Source organism: Vespa mandarinia, chromosome 1 (genome assembly GCF_050613455.1).
Source record: "Vespa mandarinia isolate Hongniang chromosome 1, ASM5061345v1, whole genome shotgun sequence".
Classification (NCBI taxonomy): domain Eukaryota; kingdom Metazoa; phylum Arthropoda; class Insecta; order Hymenoptera; family Vespidae; genus Vespa; species Vespa mandarinia.
The window spans coordinates 8640135-8655193 of NC_140810.1; the positions used below are offsets into that span (position 1 = coordinate 8640135).

The window sequence follows — 15059 nt, forward strand, 5'->3', positions numbered from 1 at the left end:
CATTGTAAACGTACGTGAATATTATGAGATATATTTATTTACTAATCAATCGGGTTATATGTGAAATAAAAAGTTCAACAAAAGTGCCTGTTAAATTCGCGTGAATTAATGATAATTCTCTTTGGGTTAATATCGTTAAATGAAATATGTTTTAATACAGTTCATGTTTATAGAGCTAAAAAGAAGAGAAATATGGGCACTTTGATATTATCACGTTAGAGAATTAACATTTGTTAAAATGACTACACGAGATTATAAAAAAAAAACCTTTTACGCCGCGACGGTACAATTTTACACTTTTCAGATGCAAATGGAAATCTTGATCCTGAAGCGCCACCAGCTAATTATGGTAGAAGAAGAAGTCGTGCTGTTTTATATCAACTCTCCGGACATTACAAGCAGGACAATAAGCACAAGATAAAATTGAACAACGTGAGTATCTAGAATAAATCTTGTTAGTGGGGGAAAAAAAAGCACGAACTTTCCAAGGCGCAGTAAACGATTAAACTCTTTGCATTTATGAGCTCATATATAACCGAGTGACAATATTTTTTTCCCATAAAAGTGCTGAATCATTTCTGACGTGACAGATCAGTTAGTTAATTTAACAAATCAGTAGAGAATAATTTTATTGAAAAATTACTTTTAAAGTACGTATATGTCTACGTATATACAATATAAGATTAGAAATTTAGAAAAAATTGAATTAGAATTAACCGAGAACAAACTAGGAAATTACAATTTTTCATTTTATTATATGAATTTATATTTGTATTATTTATATTATATTATTGTTATTATTATTATTAAAAACGCGTCAGAATAATTCTTCGATACAGTTTATACTTCTGAGAAACTATAATAATAATGTGACTTGCGATCAAACATTATTTGCATACACTTTAAGTTCTAGCATACACGTAGTTCACTTATTAAATTCCACGTTCTCGCTTCAATTAGTTAGTAACTCGCAACTGTTAATTCATTTAAGGATCCTTCGTAATAATGAAATTTACACCATATTGCCCGTTGACCAAATCACGGAAAGGAGAGCATCAAACATTATATAAAATCTTCGTGAGTTATGCACGTTTTAGTGCATAATTAATAGCTATAAATTTGTTTGTTTTAGATATTTTTTTTTTCAATAGTTTCATTATAAATGATTTAAAATAATAAATTTATAATGGAGAACTTGGAATAATATTAAGAAAAAAATATTAGAATTATTTTATGCATAATTTAAATAAAAATATACGTATAAATTGATGACAATAATTATTTTATGAATTTACTGAGAAATACTTGCAGTACGTATAACGTACAGGACGCTTTGATGCCTCCGATCTCCTTTATGGTGGTAACGATCCTCTTTATGAATTTTATTAAGGAAGATAATTGGAGATCATAACACGTTGCGATTTTACATTGCTGTGAATACATATTGTTAAGAAATATTTTAATTCTGTACGCGTATTTTGACTTTCTCACTAACCGTGTCTCCATATTTTATTTAAAAATTCTTCGTCCATTCGTTTAATCAAACCTTGAAAATTCATTTGATGAAAATAATCAACTTTTTTAATTGGCAAAGAGTAGAACAATGTACGTATATCAAGCCATACAAGCTTTTCTCTACTTTTAGCACCACGAGTAAACTACTCAGTTAGTTTCTATTTGAAGTTTGCGACTGAGTGACGTTTCCCTTTGTATACTCGGAGGCCATTCAATACAAAGGATTGTTCGTAAAGAATCTATGAAACCAGAAACATGTTTATTCGTGTTACCAAGATGATTTCTTAGTTAATGTATTGAGATATAATACATCCTGGAAAGCCCGTTACAATTCTAATCGGTTGTGAAAGTTCGTTAGCCTTTAACTATCCTTTGACGAAAAATTTATATATAAAAAAAAAAAGGAGAAAAGAAAAGCATGAGAAAGAAATAATAGTAATCTCTAATACGACTGGTGTTTTTTTTCTTTTTCTTTTTTCTTCTTTAAATCGATCGGTTACAGACCCTCTTGCATTCCACGGCACCTCCTCTACCGGAGTATAAAACTTCAGCGATCAAAAAGTCGCAATTCATTCTAAGTCATTATGGCGGCTTCAAGTCATGCTGGGATTGGTTGATACTATTAGCTACCTTCTACGTTGCTATCATCGTTCCATACAATGCAAGCTTCATCAACATCGATAGACCGACTATGGTCAGTGATGTCGTCGTGGAAGCTCTTTTTATATTCGGTTAGTATATTCTTTTGATCATATTTTTATTTATGTCTCAACACTATAGAGAGATTTTTTGCGATTATTATTAAAAAAAAAAAGAAAAAAAAACAGAAAAAAAGAAAAGAAAATGCCTACAATTCTTACCCGCCATCAAATAAGTAACAATACCGTAAGATGAGTCTGACCCATATACGACTTTGACTACTCGCCAGATATATTGCTCGGTATCGAAAACACCTTCTTGACTACGATCGAACGCGAACTTTCAATTGAATGCGAAACTCCCTTTACAAATCTTCGTTCTTACGTCTTGGAACGATTTTATCAATGGATAGTTGGCGTAACAAGCTTGGAGACAACATGAAGAAACCTCTCGTGCAAAAGATTTCTCGAATTCATTGAATTTTCATTAAAAAGAATTACGTATATAATCGAATCTCGACTTTCAATGGATTATCTATTTCTCTTACGGCCTCCTCCCTTCCTCAACCTCTTCTCGTCCTCTCTTTCGCAATAATTTGTTCGAGAAAGGAACAAGAAAGGTTCTCTTTTTATCCAATTGGTAATTCGAGAAGCTCGTTACTTCGAAACCGTAAGCACAGATAGCTTTAACTTCTTTTTTTTCATCGTCTCAGCTTCAACCCTTCTCACGGTTTTTTCCCTTGCAAACCGAATTTCTTTCCCTCTCTCTTATGCTCTCTCGTTCTTCCCTCCCTTTTATCATACTACTACGTCTCGCATTTGACTTTTTCTCCACTCGAGACCGTTTTTTTCCCAGACGCGAACACAGCGGAATTCACTTTTTCTCCCTGTTACATCTATTTACCACATCCTCGACGTCAAATTAATCCGCGTTATAGTCAAGAGGAAAAGAGAGTTTTCTATCACTTTAAACGAAATTCTCGGATGACAAATTCGACGAATTCGACGAATGAGAGAGAGAGAGAGAGAGAGAGAGAGAGAGAGAGAGATCTGCCATCTTGAAAAATACTTGAGCAAAAAAGGAAACCAGAAAGGTCCCAAGAAAAATTTAATTAAATCCAGATGTCGGTGGAAATAGTCATTACCACGAATTAAACGATTATGATCATGACTTCTTAACTTTCGTAATGGTTATTCATCAACCGTCATATAATAGGATGCTCGTTAATTATCTTAAATAATGTTGGTTATTTTACTAGATCACGATAATCTAGATATTTGAGAGTTCGTTATCATTATACCGTTCGTCCGACATCATTATACCGTTCTCTTCTTGTTATGATCTTTAACGAGAAACAAATTGGATGATGGTTATTTAAATTTGCTCATTCGAAAAATATGATTCTTTATCCGAAGGATTTAGAATTGAAACTTGCGATTCTTAATTTCTTGGAATTGGATATTTTATTTCATCTGTTTACTTTGGAAGTTGGACGAATGACCGACGAGTAAATTTCGTCGAAAGACGAAAGCACTTTCTACTTCGTGTTAAAGGCATTCACTAAATTATTATTTGTATTAGGAAAGTTTCTACGAACTATCAACAGCATTAAAGTAAACAATATAAAGCGAGTGTCTTCCAAATTACAAAATTGTTAACTTTGCAACTTTACTATCTGATTCATGTTAAGCAACCAATCTATAGTATACGAATAGCAGAGAAACAGACAGAGAGAGAGAAAGAGAGAGAGACAGATTTGAGTAGGCAAATTAGTTAGACCCAATGTAATCTTGTTTGTAAGTGGGATTAAATGGATTTCTCTACTTCACGCTGGAAGAGTTCCTTTGCAAAGTGCACAACGTCTCATTATGAAAATGAGACAGACAGAGAGAGAGAGAGAGAGAAAGAGAGAGAGAGAGAGAGAGAGAGATAGAGAGAGAGAGAACGCTTTGACCAATGTCCGATCGCACGATTTACTTGCTGCTACGCTTAATGACTATTCGAGTTTCAACGTTACGAATGAACTTGATGAATCCCACTGCACGTACATGCTAAATTAATTAACGCTATACCTATGTATCTACCTTAACGTACCTTCAAAGATAAACCAATAGAAATCGTTAAACGAAATGCAACGTGACTCTACTGGATGTATAATAATAAACATAATAAAAATTATGAATTTACTAGATAAGAAACTTAATTTGTATATATTAGTTTTTCAATTTGTTTATTGAAATTCAAGGAAAATTGCTATTTGGTTAGAGAAATTTTCAATTTTGTCAATGTCAATCGTTCATCGAGGCTCAATACGTGACAATTAGCTCGTAGATCTATCTTGTTTGTTTGTTTGTTTGTTTGTTTTTTTCTTTTTTTCATATATAAGGGGCAATACCTCTTTTTTTTTATAGGAATACAACAGCACTATTTCTAATAAAACTTATACCTTTTTTTGTTCGATTTTATTTCTTCATTTTTTGTTTTCCCTTCATAGATATACTCTTGAATTTTCGAACAACATACGTCAGCAGAAAAGGCGAGGTCGTGAGCAACAGCAAGAGTATCGCATTGAACTACGTGAAGAGTTGGTTCTTCGTTGATCTTGTAGCAGCTCTACCCTTCGATTTTCTCTACGCTTCGGATGTTTACAGTGGAGAGGTTAGTACATTGTTTATTATAACACCATCATTTCATTATCACTGACATAATAAAATATATTTACGTTTCATCCATTTAGCTTTTTACAGGATAACAAATCGAATAATTGTTCGTTCTATTAAAAAATAATCCGACTCATGGTACGTGTAAAAGGGAGCATTATATATCTGCCAAAAAGGACGTGCAACGTTCTTTAATGAAATTCCATACATTAATGCAGCATTTCTCAACCTGTGAACCAGAAATCAATATTGGACGGCATTAAATTTTCTATGGACCGCTATATGTTACCTATTACCTGATTACTTTGCCAAAACGAGGAATGTAATTAATTTGTAAGAGATTTAGAGAGAATTCTAGTATAATTTTTTTGCGAATATTCACGAAAATATTGCAATAATAACCTCAATATCTTTAAAATAATATACGGTGTCTAAAGTTTACTAGATTTTTCAAAACTATATTACGAACATTTGGCGGTATCATTGAAAATGAATTTATTGAATCTCATGATCACAAAAAGGTTGAAAAACGTTGTGTTAATCTACGACATGATAAATACAAATAATCGTTGAAAATCCATTATCGGAAGTTTTATATTTTTGTTGTAAATGAGAATTTAAACGAGATGGACCAGCATAATCTATATTATATAATATATTATAATCTATACTATATACTGTTTATTCGTTTCTTATTTGTTCATTCAGTTTAGTCAAGTTTATTTTTCTCTTTTTTTTCCTTTTTTCTACTGGCAACGAGCCGGTATGCGACCGGAAATTCATCAAATGACATTTCCTACGATTGAATGCTTCAATCACTACTCTTTATAAGTTCGGAAGATTTGAGCGAGAACTCGTAATTACATCCATTGTTGGCGAGTACAAGATGAAATTCAAACGCAATGACGTATCCACGATAATCTTGAAAATTTTCAAGTAACGGTACGAAAAATTTCATTTTGTTGCCTTATCAAAATCCGATTTACGTTTAGTCGTTGAAAATAAACAAAAAGAAGAAATAAAAGAAAAAGAGGATGAGGAGGAAGAAGAAGAAGAAGAAGAAGAAAAAGAAAATGAGGGAAAGGTCATTGATTCAAGAATTTATCGAAACCGCCTTAAGCTAACATTTTTTCATGACTTTGCAATAACGAAGATTAACGTATTTGCTTTTATCGTAAATCAAAGTGATATTTTAAGAATACACGAAAATACAATTTCCGATCGATACTGTCTAATAAGATCGTATAAACGCTTAAAGAACGGTAATATTATTTTTAGGAGCTTTAACGATTTCTTTTTTACTTCGTAATATAGATCATGATTTTTTTTCCCTCGATTTTTTCAATTCGAGTGGTCAAGTTGTGATTCTAATGTAGAAATGGCAAAAAATATATATTTCAGTTCTCATTGTATAAATGTAAGAACTTAAATGATGTAATTTTTTTTAAGAATTCAACAATGAAATTATGATGTAAAATTTCGCGTAAAATTCTCCGCCGTAATCACTTGTTTGTTTTTTCTTTTTTGTTTGTTAGCTGAATATAATTCTACGGATAATAACGAAATACCAAATAGATGAGGTAATTTTACATTCCGTTGTTACAACACCATCGAATTTGTGGTCTATGCTAATTCCAAATATACATCAAGCGTATCTCCAGTAATTTACCTACCTTTAACAAATATCTTGATTGATAGCATACACTTCTAACCTGTTATTCGTATTCACTCGAACTAGCTCAGTTGCAATCCATTATACAAACTACTTATGTGTGTGTGTGTGTGTGCGCGCGCGCGTGTGTGTGTATGCGTGCATGCGTGCGTGAGTGTGTGTGCGTGTGTGCGTGTATGTATGTATATATACGAAAAATTCTACTAAAAAGTAAATCTAATTAAGAATTAATTTATTTTATCTTTTGGATCATTAGTATTATTATTAACATTACAAAAGAATGATTTTAATGTATCATTTTCTCGTTTTATCACAGGAATCAGGACATGGTAATATTCATCTAGTGAAATTGACCAGATTACTTAGGCTGGCTCGTTTGTTACAAAAAATAGACAGGTACTCGCAATATAGCGCTGTGATCTTGACGATGCTGATGTTATTTTTTATTCTGGTCGCCCATTGGCTCGCCTGTATTTGGTTTGTTATAGCCGAAAAGGAAAGATTACGAAATGACAAGGAATGGGACCTTGGTAAGTCGAACTAGTAAACTTCTTCTTCTATTATATCGAATTAATCTTTTAAATGACAAATTTATATCTAATGTCATAATTAAAATCAATGAAATACGTAAGTTTATATTAATTTTCATAAGTTTTAAAAATATTTTCTCTAAAATAACGAAGACAATTTTTTAATTTTCCTCTTTGCAACAATTTTCTTTTTCTTTCTCTCTCTCTCTCTCTCTCTCTCTCTCTCTCTCTCTCTCTCTCTCTCTTTTTCTTTCTTTGAAAGTTCCTATTATAAGCAAAAAAAAATCTTTCGCTATTTCTGTAAAGGTCAAATGAAATGACATGAAATTTCATTTTTCATTGAATTGAACGACTGATCGATCGTTCGAGCGCATACGATAAAAAACTTTTTAATAAAATAAATTCAAATTATCTTGAGAGAGGGAGAGAGAGAGTGTTTGCACGTGTATGTACTAGCGCAGAAGAAAACATGATTCTAAGGATAGAGGAGTGAAAAGGTGAACTTGAACAAACAAAGCCTATGTAGTTCACACCCTACGTAAACGTATTTCTCAAGTTTATTTTCTTTTTCATAACAAGATAAAGGGAATATTATACGGTAACATAGATGGTATTCCAGAATCTACATTTGCAATTTTTTAACATGAATAAACAATCTTACAATACTATAAAGAAGTAGTATAAGATGAAACGTTAATAAAATAAAAACGTCCCAGTATACGTTTAAAACTTAATCTACGTCGGGAAGAAAGATATCTATATGAAGAATGAGGGATTAAAAAATTACCTGGACTACCACCGACTTTATCGATAATAGGGACTATCATAAAAATTGATGATTCAATTTCATTCGCGATTAATAATTGTGATCTGATTACTAACATAAGTGGTTTAACTAGTTGGATATAATACCTTATAAGGGAGAAAGCATAAAAGATAAGTACCTAAACGATAACGAACGATGATCGATCTCCTGATATGTTCTAGGTTGGATACATGCTCTTGCAGAACGTTTAAAAATTTCAGTGCAAAATGTAACGCACACGGAAAGTTATATCACGGCATTATACTTCACCTGTAGCAGTTTGACTTCCGTGGGATTTGGAAATGTTTCGGCGAATACATTTTCTGAAAAATTTTTTTCGATTTGTACGATGCTAATCGGTGGTTAGTTGACATTTTCCTAGAATTTATTTCGTCGAATCATTGTTGTCGCACAAAAAACCCATATATATATATATATATATATATATATATATATATACTCATATATATATTATATCGTTTCAATACTTTTCACTTTAGCTCTGATGCATGCTGTCGTTTTCGGTAACGTCACGGCTATCATTCAAAGAATGTATTCGAGAAGATCGCTCTATCAAACGAAATTACGAGATTTAAAGGACTTTTTAGTGCTTCATCAAATTCCCGATGAATTGAAGCAACGAATGCAAGATTACTTTCAAACGATGTGGTCTTTAAATCATGGTATCGACATACACGAGGTAAAATCATTATAACAAAATAAACTTACGAGATAGCTAGTAATTCGAAAATTTCTATTGAAATTTCGTACTCGGTAATAATAATTTTTAGAAAAAATTAAATGAAATATAATTAAGAACGCCGTGTTAAATATATTAAACACTTTTCAGACGCTGAAACAATTCCCTGAAGAACTTAGAGGAGACGTTTCAATGCATTTACACAGAGAAATCTTAAGCTTACCAATATTCGAAGCTGCTTCTCAAGGTTGTCTTAAACTACTTTCTCTACATATTAGAAGCAATTTCTGCGCTCCCGGCGAGTTTCTTATTCACAAAGGAGATGCTCTCTCTTATATTTATTATCTGTGCAATGGTTCCATGGAAGTTGTTCAAAACAAGATGGTCGTTGCGATTCTAGGTAAAATCCAAATACGTTCCTTCTAATATTTTCTAAAAAGAATGTACTCTCTTGAAAAATATTGTTCAACTTTATAATAATATGATGTAAAACGAATAATAACCTTTTCTTTTCTAAACACAACTAATCAAAATAATCGGCTTTATTCAAGGAAAGGGTGATTTAGTAGGCTGCGATATAAATGTTCATCTACAGCATGGAAACAACGGTGGAGGAACTGGTGGTGGTGGTTCTGGAGGCTCTGATGTCATTGTGAAATCCAGTTGCGACGTCAAAGCTTTGACTTATTGCGACCTAAAGTGTATACATATGCAAGGCCTGGTTGAAGTTCTCCGTCTTTATCCTGAGTATCAGCACGAATTTGCACACGATATACAGCACGATCTAACATACAATTTACGGGAAGGTTACGAAGCTGAGGTAAGTTGTTTGAATGTGCGAACTTTGGATGACAAAGTTAGGAGAGAGAGAGAGAGAAAGAGGGAAGGGAGGTGACGAAGAGAAATTCTAATATAGATTTATTTTGTTTATCTGCAACTTATGCATGATTTTTTATGAGTTTTTTTACTATCAGCAGGAATCAGACATGAACGGTCCGTCGTTAACGTTGCCGTCGATTAGCGAAGATGATGAAAATGTACCTGAAGAAGGGGAAACGTCTCCCCTCTCGCCACCAAATAAATCACCACTGCATACATCATCACCACGACATGCTAAATTTAGGTAAAGTTTTTTCTTATGAGTAAATATATATATATATATATATATATATATATATATATATATATTGTAGATACACATCCATGAACATTTCTCACGTTTCTTATTGTTTATAAATCAGAGACGAGTATAGAGAAGGTAGAAGAGGAGCAAGCAGGGGAGTTCTAATGAAAGGAAGGGCAGCACAAATAATCTCTCAAGAATCTATGGAAGAACATATTCGTGGTTCCGTAGAAAGATTGGATACACAGGTTTCTACGTTACATCAGGACGTCGCTACTCTAAGTTGCGAAGTAGGTTAAAAGAAAAATAATAATAGTAATAAATGAGTTTTATCCATCAGATGCAATAAATAAACATTAAAAAAGATAGATTTAACGATACAAAAAAATTTGTATTCGATAGGTAAGAAATGCCATTCATGCTCTACAAATGTTGGCTTATTCGCCTCAAAGCAATCCTAATTTACCAAGACCAATTAGCCGTGGTAGCGGAATGTTAGCAAGAAGCTCCTCTCATCCACCAGATGCTATCTGTTGGAATCCACCAACGAGATTAGCTGATGCCACCACTCAAACGGATTGGCCAGTCGATGTATTTGAAGTTTGGGTTCGAGGGAATCCCGATCGTGTTTTAATGATACTAGGTCTTGAGCCTGACTTACTCATTAGGTTACAACCATCATCTCCGACACAATCACCGTCTTCACCACCACCACCACCTTACGAACCCTTATCCCCGTTGGCAGGTACACCACCGCAATCACCGTCCCAATCTCGGCGTAAGTACTTTTAAATCCAATGCCAATCATCGTCCTCTTTTTACACCTTTTCGATAAACTATTATCAAATGGATTACTCCGGTTTCATCAAAATTTCATCAAAATAAAAATTGGAAACGATTTCGAAAAAATTTTCTTAAACTCGTAAAATTATATTTTTCTACGACAAAAGGGAGTAAGAAAAATAAAATAAAAAGAAAAGAAAAAAGAAAGAAAAGAAAAAGAAAGAAAAGAAAAAGAAAGAAAAGAAAAAAGAAAGAAAAGAAAAAAGAAAGAAAAGAAAATAGTAGAAGAAAAGGAAAAATTGATCCATTATTATGTTTTTCCAGATAAAGAGATTTGCGTCTTCGAGAGTGATCGTGAAAATAGGCACGTCTCTCGGACTTATCGAAGCTCGCACACAACAACGTGGGATTCGGAAAACAAGTTGTCTCATCGATTCAGCGCTGGTGACGCGGACAACGTGTCTCTCTATCAAGCTTTTAATGCCCTTCATCAACTTCCTGAATCACGCTCCTTGAAATTCGATCCATTTGATAGCTGAACAGAAATCGAGGAGGATGATCTTCAAGATCGTAGAAGAATTTCCGACTAAAACACGTTCCATGTTTCCGTTCGTTATGCATAATGTGATGCGTCAAGTTGGATTTGGTTAGTGAGGCGGAAAAAAAATCGAATGAAAAAGAACGAATAAAAAAAAATTTGAAAAATCAACTTTTGAAACGCGGAACATTCGCAACATTCTGTCAATTTTATCATCGAATATCGATCCCGTCTCTGTCGTTTTTTTTTTTCTTTTTTTTTTCAAAGGGACAAAAAAAATTTGATTAAAAGATTTTAACGCGATCTATATATTCGATCTATTCGAATCTCGGTAGATTTATATTATAAGTTAGAAGAATAAAAACAGAAAAGGAAGAAAAAGGCAAAGAAAAAACAAAATAAAATAAAATAAAAAGAAGGGAAGAAAAAAGCTAAAAACGAAAGGAAACGATGTGTTTTAAATATTTTCTGTGATATATATTTTCTATCGCTTTCGACCAGGATTTTTCGCCTAATTCGCTAAACCATCGAGAGAATACGTTGCTTCTGAAAATTCCAAAGTTCGAAAGTAAATATCTCTTTCTGATGTTTATGAGATACGTATATTGAGTGCGAAGCACGTAACGCGAATCGTCAGTCAAAAGTCTTCTACTCTCTTCGAGTGTAAGCTCTTCGTTCATTCGTGCCTCTATCTTACTACACTTCATCTATTTACCTATCCATCTCTCTCTCTCTCTCTCTTTCTCTCTCTTCCTCTCTCTTTCTCTCTCTCTCTCTTTTTCTCTCTCTCTGTATATCTATTTTCAAGATATCAGTGATTCTTAGCCGATATCATTGTACGTACATACATACAAACACATTCAAACATATCGATCGTAAAAGATAAATGATAATGACATCCTGCATATCAAATTCTATATATGTATGTATTCCAAAAGACTATGAACGAACGCTGTTATATATGTCATTATGATATACCTTCTCCACGAAAGTGTTCTACATTATATCTCGAGCGATAAACGGGAACAAACGGTTCTTTGCGAGGTCAATATATTATATAACCTTTACTTTTCTTGAGGGAAAGAAAAAGAAGGTATCGTTTTTCTAAGCTAAACGATTAGCGAAATTAGTTTGGATAGTTGTACGTATGTAGGTATACACACATACGTTGATACTTTTCTTTTTTATCCGTCAAAACTTTTTTGCTTGAATCATTCCATGCACGTATTGCTGTGATCGATTAAACGTAGTTAGTGAGAAGAAGAAAAAGAAGTTGATGATAAAAAAAGATAACGTGCGATATACTTAGACAAAGGTCGTTAAAGAATATAAAAAAGGAGAATGAGAAGGAAAATCGATGATATGGTCACGGAAAGTTTTCATATATATAAGAGGCAAAAAAAAAAGAAAAGAAAGGAAAATGAAAACAAAGAAAAATGCGTATCGATCGTTGCCTAATTTAATGCGTAAATCGTAACAAACAATTAGTCCTTTTGACGACAGTATAATAGTAGCGTAGCAATAATGAGCACAATTCTTTTCGATGTAAACTCCTCCGACGTCCAATTTTAGAATAATTAAATAATTCTCGAGATGTAGAAATCTCTTTTACTATCGTCTCCCTTGGAGACAATTGATTAACAATAACGAAAAAAAAAAAAGAAAAAAGAAAAAAGAAAAAAGTAAAAAGAAAAAAGAAAAAAAAGAAAAGGAACGAAAATTAAAAATATTAACGAGCACGACAAATGTACGTCTCGAACGAATCGTTTGAAACATATTAGTGTATCATATGAAGTTATAATATTGATACGCATAATATCTATTAATTTTAAATAAAATCTATCGAATAAATGTCGGTGTAAATAATAAAGAGATATCGAAGATACATATGTGATAAGGCACGGCTTTTGGCCATGCACTACCGTATTCGTTCGACTTCGTCGTCACTTGTGAAAATTCGATATCAATTTTTACAGTCCTATATTCTTTTAATTTAAAAAGAAAATTCAATTTTCGAAACATAGAAAAAATATATTGTGTCATAAATTTGTAAATTGAAAAAAAAAAATAAAAAGTAAACAGTAAACAGAAAAAGAAAACAAGAGAGAACTTACTTATTATGTATGATCGGTGGTACACATAAAAAAAAATCAATGTCTTTATAAAAAAAAAAGTTCTGTCTAAAAAATCGTTGTTGTCCGTCGTCCATCAAATTTTCACAAGTCATGATAGAAGCAGCTGTTTTATAAATATTTCATATATTTTGTTATACTGTTTCTATGCTCTTCACACTACAATCCCAAGAAAGCTACTCTTTTATAGTATTAATCTGTATACTTCGTCTCCTCTACTCGTAGTTTTTACACTTCCCACCGAACTATGATTAAATGTCGCATACGAGAACACGAATTTATCAGATTGAGAAAAGAAAAAAAAGAAAAAATGAAAGCACAAAATTCGAAAAGATTAAGTTATTTCTTACTGTTCGTCCACAAATTTAAATAATCTTCTTGGAAGATTTTTTAAAGATCAAATTATTCTTCACAGCATTCTATTGCTGTTGTAAAGTACGTTAAAATAAGAATATTAATAACAAACGTTATGGAAAACGTTAATGTATATATATATATACCTATATATATATATATATATATAGGTATATATGTGGTGTATCTAATATTGTCCCATCTATGAAATTAATTTATAAGTTTATGTTAAGGGAAAAGAATTGAAAAATTATGAAATTTTTAGCTTAACTCTATCAAATTTTTTATCATAAATTTTTTATCTGATCTAGTTAGAAAATATTTGAATCGACGGCCTTAAATATAAAAAAAATAACTATTTTTTTTCAGAACACATAATATAACAAAAATACTTTTAAAAACGATTTCTATGGAATCGATAACCACGGCATACATACATAAACACACATACATTGTCTAGCGGAATGATTAAAGAAAAAAAGAAAAAGAAAAAAAAATAATCAATTCTATTCGAATGATCAACACACATAATTATAAAATTTTATTTCTAATAAGTTCGATTGCGATTTTTTTCGAATATATAGAATTATTATTTGATTCGAGGTTTTGTCGAAAATCACATACGAAATCAATTTTAATCGTGCAAATTTTTTTTGATAATTTTCGATTAATACAAATTCTATTATAAAAAACACAACCATATGCATATATCCGCAAGAATATAAATGATCATTAGATGGTACATATCGATTGGAAATTGGCTAAGAGAATACGGATATTGTACAAATTTGCAAAGAAAAAGATATATAATTCTAAAATATAAAAATGTATTTATTATAATGTCGGTAATAAATAAATCTCTTAAATCTACCGCAATTTGGAATTTTGCGGTTCGAAGATATAATATTTTTTAAAAACATATATACGTTGTGAGAGAGACACTACGTAGCTCCTCTTCACGTGCCTATAATTTTGCGAAACTTCTTATAAAACGAATACGTCTATGTTATTCATTTAGGATTATTAATTAAATATACTTTATTTAATTTCATCGATGCAGTTATAAAAATAATTATGGCGATTCACGGAGTAAACTAAGTCTAGCTTATCTCTATTACGAAACGTTTATGTAAATTGTAAATATTCTTGGATGCTGATTGTACAGTACGCATCATATAATTGATTCCTTTGTTCTGTAAACGCATTACGAATTATTGCATAAATAAATCACAAGAGTAATATAAGATTTATATAATATATCCCTCATATATCTACATATATGTTTTATATTTCGACAAAGACACGAAAAAAACTAATAATATCATAATTACTTACTCAAAAATAATGCACCATAAAAAAAGTATCAATGAACTTCACGATAACGGTATTTGACAAAAACTATTAGAAAGTTAATGATTATAGCGCATGCATAGGATATGTAACTCTCTATCCTATTTCATACATTTTACTTTGAAATTCGAATTTCTGTTTTATAAATCACACATATAAAACAATTTTAAGTATTGATTTGATGCTAAATGGATAAACGGATAAAGTTTATAAATTTAGATCCTTGAAAAAAAGATTAACATGAAAACAAAAAATGAC

The 15059-nt window shown here is 31.7% G+C and overlaps 1 protein-coding gene across 4 annotated transcripts in view; it reads left to right on the forward strand.

Moving 5' to 3' along the window:
- Elk (Eag-like K[+] channel) overlaps positions 1–13536 on the forward strand; it is a 54595-nt gene extending 41059 nt beyond the window's left edge. For 3 of the 4 annotated variants that reach the window (XM_035886228.2, XM_085659970.1, XM_035886232.2), the window contains 12 exons: positions 305–432; positions 2018–2246; positions 4649–4812; positions 6803–7016; positions 8004–8183; positions 8322–8521; positions 8672–8921; positions 9073–9341; positions 9496–9644; positions 9763–9934; positions 10047–10422; positions 10752–13536. In XM_035886228.2, coding sequence (XP_035742121.1) covers positions 305–432; positions 2018–2246; positions 4649–4812; positions 6803–7016; positions 8004–8183; positions 8322–8521; positions 8672–8921; positions 9073–9341; positions 9496–9644; positions 9763–9934; positions 10047–10422; positions 10752–10966 — 2546 coding nt within the window. In that variant the 3' untranslated portion in view covers positions 10967–13536. The remainder of the gene's footprint in view (positions 1–304; positions 433–2017; positions 2247–4648; positions 4813–6802; positions 7017–8003; positions 8184–8321; positions 8522–8671; positions 8922–9072; positions 9342–9495; positions 9645–9762; positions 9935–10046; positions 10423–10751) is intronic. The other variant, XM_035886231.2, reaches the window with a different exon arrangement.
- Positions 13537–15059: the final 1523 nt, after the last annotated feature.